Source organism: Sprattus sprattus (genome assembly GCF_963457725.1).
Source record: "Sprattus sprattus genome assembly, chromosome: 1".
In the NCBI taxonomy this organism is placed as follows: Eukaryota; Metazoa; Chordata; class Actinopteri; order Clupeiformes; family Clupeidae; genus Sprattus; species Sprattus sprattus.
The window spans coordinates 74,157,517-74,167,105 of NC_137920.1; the positions used below are offsets into that span (position 1 = coordinate 74,157,517).

The 9,589-nt window shown below is 41.0% G+C and overlaps 1 protein-coding gene across 3 annotated transcripts in view; it reads right to left on the reverse strand.

Annotated features, from left to right (window-relative positions):
* Positions 1 to 475: 475 nt before the first annotated feature.
* ntm (neurotrimin) overlaps positions 476 to 9,589 on the reverse strand; it is a gene marked incomplete at its 5' end in the record, with an annotated part of 231,839 nt that continues 222,725 nt past the window's right edge. For 2 of the 3 annotated variants that reach the window (XM_080854227.1, XM_080854226.1), the window contains 6 exons: positions 476 to 2,228; positions 2,544 to 2,600; positions 5,481 to 5,516; positions 5,915 to 6,066; positions 6,344 to 6,464; positions 6,971 to 7,102. In XM_080854227.1, the coding sequence (XP_080710353.1) occupies positions 2,125 to 2,228; positions 2,544 to 2,600; positions 5,481 to 5,516; positions 5,915 to 6,066; positions 6,344 to 6,464; positions 6,971 to 7,102 (602 nt within the window). In that variant the 3' untranslated portion in view covers positions 476 to 2,124. The remainder of the gene's footprint in view (positions 2,229 to 2,543; positions 2,601 to 5,480; positions 5,517 to 5,914; positions 6,067 to 6,343; positions 6,465 to 6,970; positions 7,103 to 9,589) is intronic. The other variant, XM_080854228.1, reaches the window with a different exon arrangement.

The window sequence follows — 9,589 nt, forward strand, 5'->3', positions numbered from 1 at the left end:
TACCTTAGAGAATATCCCATTCTCACCCGCGATTGTTAGGAGAAAATGTGCTAATTCACGAACAAATACTTTCATATTCATTTTCCACCACTTGTGAGTCATGGTGGTATCATTCATTGAGTTCATATTGACGTGAATCAATCAATTGCACCCGCGATTTTGATAGAATGAGCCCGGTCTGCTCATATACAAAAGTTAACATTAACGTGGGCTTAACTGATGGCCAGCACCATTGTAGTTACAAGCATTGACACCATGATGAGATTCTCTCACCGTTTACCACCTCATCTTAAATAATGTAACTCATAAACACATCGTTTTAAAGCCTGTCGCAGTCATTAAAAGATGTCAATAAACGAACTTTTGCGTCATGTCTTTTTCGCCACTGGTACTGAATTGCCAACATTTGTATTTTGTGTAACACATGTATTCATAACATCAAGCCTTTCGCCCACTACACTTTCATGCTCCGGTAAGTTTTTTTTCCTTTGTCCTGCTGCAATAAATAGGCTTACTTAACTCAAAATAAATCTACAGTTCTGGCGTCAATTTGCTTTGCAACACGCAACACAAGCCTTGCAACACGCTCTGCGTCTAAAACGAACCTTAAATCAAAACTTGTCTAAAACAAGTTCCTTGTGTAAATTACGTGCTTAGGCGTTACGTCTAAAACAGAGCATAATTCGGCCTTAAGGTACAATCTATGAATGGTGTAGAATACAAAAGGCTTGAGGAAAACCTGCCCTGATAATTTGTACGGCTACACCAAACAAAGTCAATAGTGTAGTAGGAATCTACACATAGGGAAGTAGATGAAGTGAAAAAGAGATAGCAATACATAAAAAGGCAAACAAAAGTAAAGGTTGCTTTGAACATGGTACAAATGAGTGAAAGTGGTGCTCAGAATACTACTTTCATTGTTTCTGGAAGTTTCTGCTATTCACACATCTTATGCCCAATCTGGATTACACCTGCTGTTAAAGGGGGAAGAATTTCACCACAAAACAGACCCCCCCACGCAGTGTTCAGACATACAACTGAATATGTAATGTGATGTAATATAATGTAATAAGTCACTCCTTGTGCTTCTCCTCCCATCATTTTGCCCAAGGCTCATACTACACTACCATGCCATATTTAGCGACGCACGACGCAACACAAATTACGCATAAAACGGGCACTAACGTGATAGTTCATCTGCCCCTCAGTGGTAATATACAGTATTACGTTTTCTATTTACTTCAGATTCTTTGGGCTAGGCTTGAGGGATCCACATTATGAAAAAAAAAATACAGAATGTTACTCTTGGAATGGACCTGATCCCAAAGCCCTGAGATGACAGTAGTTAGTTCGTTTTTGAACTAGGGGTCTATGCACACGCTGACCTTAAATACATTGTAAAATAACGTTCCACCATGACAACAGAAAAATAAAACAAAACATAAAAACCCTCTTGCAATAATTTACAAGAAAATACACGTTAAATGTACTTTCTGCCAACAAAATATTCTCAGCCTTTTCATGCACGATATGTTATCACTGCAGTATCTGGAGGTGCCGCGCTTTAGGTAATCCGTTTTAGTTGCAGTGGGCAAACTGACTACAGCCAGTTATTAAGAATTACAAAAAACTGCATGATGCCCAATGCTAAAAATATAGCACAAATAAAATTAATGTGTAATAATTTACAAACCCTATTGGTAAAACTCAATCAACTCCGTTCTACATTCTAAATATCTTAGAATGATTGTTAAGACGTACAGTACAAACTGTTTTGGTGCAATGACAAGTTAAACTTTCGGGATTAAATCCTTTCGTTCCTTTGCCAGTTAAACCAGTTCTTGGTCATTTCATACATGAAATTATGCAAAAAACTTTGTTTTAAACCTTAGTTATAGAGCAAACAAATACTTACATAAGATTACAGAATTTTTCAAATAGGGGCAAAACAACATAACACGCGGGAATTATTGAACCAAAAACTAACAATTTCACTGCATATCACTTCCATTAAAATTTTAAACTGGTGTGGCCAAATTGCTCTCTCTCTCTGAATCAGGGTTAGAAAATAACACGCATTAACGCATAATTACTGCCCCTCAGGAAAAACACTTGTGTGTGGCATCAAAACTTGAGGAGTAGCTGTAGAGCCACAAGGACAAGCAGCAGGCAGGTTGATGTGAGGGCCTCCCTGGACGCGCTGTTCCCGTCCTGAACTGCATCGGGCCCTGTGAAGCAAACCACAGCATTAATATCAGTTTGAGCACAATGACCCGACACACACCCCTCAAGACTCTTCCCAGTCTGTGGTTGGCCCTCGGATGCTGACCCCAATGCATTGTCTACTCCGTCTTCATGCCCACTGGTGTTTGAGACAGGCGGAGGTGATGGGAGGATGATAAAGAAACACTACTTTTCTAACCCTGTTCTCTATTTTGTGAGTGATGTTAGAATTTATGAGTTGGTGATTTGGGTTCAAAGTTCAAACCATACGGTTAGATGATTAGGTTAAATTGAGAAGGTTCAATTATTTTGTCACAAACCTTCCAACTCTGTGTGGCTTTCAGAGCCTGTCTGTTCTAAAACAGTTGAGGTTGTTTCTGTATCCACTAAAAAAAGAGATTATTTGAAAAATAAGTATAACGGACAGACATGGAATAAGGATATAGTAGTAGGGATATAATTCTGAAGTGCATCTCTCTAAACAAATGAGGTGAGAAATGGATTCTGTGCCGGAAGTAACCCCCGGATAAATACCCACCGGTGCTATTAAGCAACCAATTTACGCCAGATTATTTGTTGTTCTCAGTACACTATTTATCCATTAAGTCAATTTAGGTGTCACAGTGTGACTCTGACACTGTTTCACGCTCCGCGTTGGAAGCAGGTCATTTGCAACGATAAAACAGTCCAATTCGGCTGATGAATGCTTCGGTTAGGGCACTTCGGAGATCACAGTCGCATCATCACAGCAGATGTTACCATCCTCTTATATCGTCACGTCCCATTGACCCGAGGACGCTGTCATTATCACACGGTGCAAAGAATTCCCGACCCGTCGCCGAACCAGGCCGGCTATAATTGAAGCTTGCTGTAAACAAGCTAATCATCGGGCTCATAATCGAGTGTACATGACATTTTAGAACTAATGAAGAGATACTCATCGGAGACGACTTGGCTAACTTTGACGAGTAATTTGGATAACTTCTGAATATCAAAAATAGCAAAGATTCTACCGCAACTCACTGCTGCCTGTATTGGCCTACAGAGTCAGAACACAGCACCATCAAGGAAGTAGTGTGTGAACGTAGTGTAACACAACTCTTCATTTGATGTAAAATGTGCTTTTGATACACTGTAGGAATAGTCACAGAATGTTAGTTGAATGAGGATTGGTTAAACTTAGATAGCTAAATCCAGAGGGTCAGAGGCAGGTAAAAGACTGCTCTGAACACTACCATTATTTGGCTAAATTGGTGCTGTGTCCTCACTCGAATAACACCTGTATGTTCAGTACTCAGAGTTCAGGCTCTCAGTGAAAGGACTCTGTTTCTTTCTTTCTTTTAAATATCAAAGAGCTATGCTGGAATACAATAGAGGAGTATAATTAGACCTACAAAAAAAAGCCTTCAGATATATCAGCTGGACAGTTTTCTACAGTTCTTCAGAATGAATACGCAGTTCAACATGATTAACTTCAGAGTTCAATCTAAATACATTACACAATGGCATTTTATGGACAGTTTCCAGTATTTGAAATTCACTTTGATGGTACAACAAAGTGACTTCTAATTTTGCCAGGCTTTTCCTGAAGTTTTAGTACCCTTTCTTTTGGGGCCGCCATCCAATTATGTCTCCGCAGTAGATTATTCCAAATCCTGTGCAGGGATAATTACTATCACTTCTGTGGCTTCCCACAATCGAAATCAAAGTAATTAATACATCTCTGGAGAAAGCACTGTTAATAAACTGATTCTTAATTTGAATTCAGTGTTTAAATTAGGCCATACATATAAGAACGACACAAGGGAGAAAACAGCTTTATATCCAACGTACACTGGCTGTTTGCGCTCAAGAGAGAGAACATCTCTAGGCCTATACGTAGTGGGGAGGTACTGCACATGTACTGGGAAGCAAGGATTGCACAAAGGCAAGGGAAGAACATTAAAGGTGTAATGTAAAGTGTTTCTTGTCAAGGAGATAAATCTAAGGCAGCATCGTATCACATATCTTTTGCGTCACTGTCGTTTTCATTCTCATGACAACGCTTTAACACTCTTCCCCAGTACCCGTCCAATGCCTGCCACGACCTTTGTTTCATGAAAGTGAACAATGTCATTGCACTGTAACAAGATGGAGTATCAATAGTGCAGGGGCCGTGATTGAATTCCAAAGCATTGTACGATTCCTGTTCTTTGGGTTATGATTTTCTTTGCGTTTGGCTTTTTTTCAGGACAAATACCGACACATGTATATGGAAAGGATAGCAACACAGAAATTATATTATATATATTATATTATTATATATTATAAAGAAACTATATAGAACACAAGAAGCATTCCAAACATGCTCTCTCCATCATGCATCACTCCTGTTAGCCGGCTTTGTTTAGTTAGCATCAATCAAAAAACTGCATATTGCTGCTTGACTGATTAAATGAATGCTTTAGAAATGACTTAATTGAATTAAAAGTAAACTTCAGTATAACAGTAATGACCAGTGGAGAGAGGTCCTAATGTTTGGAATGGAAGGACTGCATTTCTTTGGGTCAAAGTGACATTCTCTGCACTACACAGTATTAACATCCAGTATCAAACACATAACACTACCAACACGGTGTGAAACAGCTTAGACACAGACACAAACCATATAACTGACAAGTAATACGAGACAGATACTTACACACATCGAAGAAGCGCATGCAACAACCAAATGAAGCCGTGGCAGGTTGGGTTTTGGATGTGTGGGTGTAGGTGTGGGGGGGTGGAGACAGGCAGGTGGTTGTTTGGGTGGGGGGTGGGGGAGGGGGGAGATGGGGCAGAAACCAAGATAAGTAAACAGAATGAAACAGCATCCATCATCTCCATGGCGATTGACTCCCACTCACACTGAAAAACTGAACATCGGGCGTGAGTAACATGGCAGTGACAAGAACCCTCAGTATGTCACTCAGGCTGCTAAATTGGCAATCAACATTATGAAATTAAATTTTAGGCCTCATGAATGTCTCAAAAGAAAGTGCCATTCGCTCATTTGAAACGTGTCAAGCACATTTCTGCCAGGTGCCTCTGGACAAATTATCTCAGCAATTCATGTTAGGGAAAAGGTAATCTCACCAATAACCTGTGTGTGACGTGAGCGATATCAACAGGCTGTCACTTAGCGGTTAGTAAGGGGAATGGTTAGGTTCATTGGCATGCAGGAGTGTCCTTAGACAAACAGGCGCGACATACACCACATGCTCATGCGGAGTACTAACCTTGCAATAGGGTAGAGCTGGTGGGCTCAATTACCACTACATCAGGACAACAAACAAAACAAACCAAATGAAACAGGAAGCCATAATGGAAAGATAATGTTGAAAAAAATGTCCCTGGAAGTGCATGACGGTTCTGCTGTCATGCTCTTGTGTTAAGTGTAAATCGTATACACTGTCTCTGTTATTTTAAATTACAACAAAAAACGGCAGCAAATTATAATATTATAAACGGAAGAAAAATATATTGAAACTCAATTGCTTGGATTGACATTATCATGAGAATTATCAATGAAAGTGGAATGATATTAGATCATTTATGGTTATAGCAAAACGTCTGTAAAATATAAACAGATATTTTACACATCAAACTGTTTTTTGAGATTCTCTTGCAGGCATGATACAAGATTCCAACGAATTTAACTTTGAATACTCACCAAACAGAACAATGCTTGTGTTCGCGCTGCCAAGCTTGTTCATGGCAACACAAGTGTAGTTGCCATAGTCGCCCTCCGAGACGTTGAAAAAAGTCAGCTTTGAAAGAGCTCCACTGTCTTCAATCTCAATACCGTCAAAGCCATTGAAGATTCTGGTGGCATGAGAAGAATGGAAGGTTTTAAATCATCTCTCCTTTTTTTGTCTCCTCTACCCACACATGACATCTGAGTGTTTTTAAACATCTTTAATTTCCGACCAAAACAAAATATGGACAGAATTGAATGTGAGCCACAGTGTAACACATAAAAGAGAATAAAACGAAAAGGGGGGAAAATGACTCCTCCTTGGCACCGTCTCATGAATATGATTTCTTTTCCTATGCCTCGCATCTGAACGGAAACCTCGGCTACGTCGTGCGGAGGTCGTACCTTCTGTCGTCTCGGTACCACTCGAAATCAGCCGCTGGCACGGCGTCCGCTTCACACTGCAGAACACCTTGCTGACCCAGGGTCACACCCACGTCTTTGCCCTCGGACACGCTAGGAGCATCTGCACACACACACACACACACACACACACACACACACACCACACACACACACACACACACACACACACACACACACACACACACACATACACAAACACACACATTGGGCACAGTGATCATGGTTGTCAGTAAGAAACCTTTGATCGTCAAATTGAAACCGTTTAAAAGAGTGAATAAATGCACCACATTGGATCCAATGCTGAAGTGAGGCAACATCTTTTTAGTGTTGCCAGTTCATTTCCTGAAATTAATTCCTTTCTGCTTTTCCCCGTGGCTTGTTTTACAAATGACTCAATGTTGTAAGTTCTATATTTCATTATAAGGTTATGAATAAGGAAACAGAAAATTGCACATCAGTCAATAATACAATTTTGTAAGTATCCTACATATGAAAGGTGAGACATATTTCTTCTGACCTTTCTTCTCTATTGATTAAAAATAAAACTGAAAAAGGTAAAACAGAGAAACATAACTTCAGATTTAAATTCAAGGAGAAGTTACTCACAGTTGACTGTTAACTCCACCGTCTGGACGTCTGTGGCCACGTCGTTTATGGCCGTACACTCGTACGTCCCAGCCCTCTGTCTCGAGATGGACTGGATCTCCAGGTACTCGTCCTCTGATGAGAGACTCTGGGCTGAGGAGACACAGATAAAGCAACGATGCCTTTATTAATCCTTCTTGGTGTTGTAGAACGAACGTCCGCAAGAATATCTGGGTCCATAGAATACAACATGGAATTTTAGAAGCTTACAGTGTGGATAAACGGATTCTTTTGTTAGAATGCTCAAAACTCCCCTGTTAAAGGGTCACAGTCTCATAAATTAGTTTATGAAGGAGAAGAAGAGGATGATGAAGAGGAAGACAATGGATAGAGTTCATTAATAATAATTATATTCTCGTAGTGTTTTTCAGAGACGATAGCCACCAACCAGCCGGCCAACCAACCAACCAACCACGACATCAAACCATCAACCAAGCCTCTTTTTCTTTAGATATTTCACTATATTCTTTTGACAGAGTAGCCAAGAGCAACATCAGACAGACAAGTCTGAGGACAGAGGCGGGTGGCACATCATTGAGAAAAAGCAACCAAAAAAAATGAAAATAAAAAGGGAAGTTGCACACAATGTCATGCGAGTGGGCAATAATTAGGGGAGAGCAGCTGGGTTTTTGCCTTTATTTTGAGAGTCTCTCATGGTCCAGCACTTTGATGTGCCGCCCATACATATGTCAAGGGTTTGGAAGTCACACAGAGGAGAGAAAGTCTCAGAAGTTTACTGCTTGGAAAATCATGGGGAGGTGGTGGAGGCAGAGGAGAGGGGAGTAATTATCTTCCTCCCATAAAAATAAAATCTCCTCACAAGCACTCAACATTTAGACAAGCTAAAAAGCTGACAGATTCAAAAATACACGCGAAAGAGAGTCTCCCCCAGGTGTGGGTGTGTTGACAGTAATAAAATGCATCTCTGCTCGTCTGTGGTTGACTTTTGAAGAGACACCGCCTCACCCACACCTGGGAGGAACCGTTAATGAGAGGAGCGATGGCGCCCACAGTACCTGATGATGAATGTCAAAACCAATGCCCAAAAAGCTTGAAATGCCAGCTATAACGGTCTATCACTGCTACTGTCACCGCTAATTGAATTGTTGGGGCTTCAGCGTCGGTGAAGAGCGCTCAGATATTACAGCAACACATCCCCCTCTTTGCTTAAGCTAAACACATTTACAGTGTTGTTACTGTAATTATAGCAATGACATTGTTATTTAATCGCATTAACAATATGTCATCATTTATATGGATTTATAGATCGGGACGTCTTGTGTTCCCCCTTTACGCCATTCTATATTATCCTGCAGTAGCAACAGCATACCAGGAACAGCTGTTACAGTTCACTCACATAAGGCAAAGGATAACTTATCTAGCCTGCACAGAAAGCAGATATGTGTGTACATATCTGTGTATCTGTGCTGTTTGTGTTTGTGTGTGTGTGTGTGTGTGTGTGTGTGTGTGTGTGTGTGTGTGTGTGTGTGTGTGTGTGTGTGTGTGTGTGTGTGTGCTATATGTCACATCTTTGTTTGAGGTTATGAGAAGAGCAAGGCAGTGATATGAGAATAAGAGGATATCTAATGGCAAACTATCAAATATCATCCGCCATGTCGAGGAGCTTGCCTCCTACGGGAGCTGAAGAGGAGAGGCTGTGCAGATGTGAGACTGTGGTTAGGCTCCAACTCGAGCTGTTCTTCCCCCGTGATATGTGTGTATATATCTGTGTGTCTGTGCTGTTTGTGTGTGTGTTTGTGTGTGTGTGTGTGTGTGTGTGTGTGTGTGTGTGTGTGTGTGGTCTCTGACCACATGCGCTACTGGAGTCTAATGATGGGGGAGGGACTGCATCTGCTGAATTACAAAAATGAGAAGCTCCAACCTCATATGACATGCCTTTAGGTACTTATAATCACATGATAAGTACAAGGTACTTGCACATGTGGTTCTAACATGTGTTTTGGGTTAGGGTTAGTACATAAAATAACATATGTATTATTCCTGCCTCACAGGGAGTTTTTCCTTGCCCCTGTTGCCATTGTGCTTGCACTAAGGGGTTTCAGGCTCTGGGCTCTGTAAAGCTAGCCTGGTGACACCAGCCTACGTATTTCCGCCTGAATTGATTTCAAGCTCATACTCAGTCTGGCCCAACCCTGTTGACAATCGTCTCCAGGCCTCAAAATCCAACCGCACCAATCAGCGAACAGTTCAGAGCTGTGACGCAAAACTCGCCTTGGAGGAAGAGACACGAAAAGCTATCGGAAAAGTTGTCTCAACTCTCGAGAACATTAGAAAATTAAAAGGAGAACAAGAGTATTGTCTTGTAAGTTTTATGATTGGAAAGGACGTCGAAGCTCTTCTCCCAACTGGCTTTGGGAAGAGTTTAATCTACCGAATGCTTACCAAACGTTGCTGATTGGTTAAGGGAACTCCAATGATTTTAAACCTCAAGCTAAGCACCCGCCCATCTCGGAAACGAAAATGCATGGGGTTAGGCCAGACTGACTGACGGAATGAAATGGAGTCACAGGCTGGTAATGGCCAGGCTACTGTTAAGCGCCTAGAGGCAATTGTATTGTT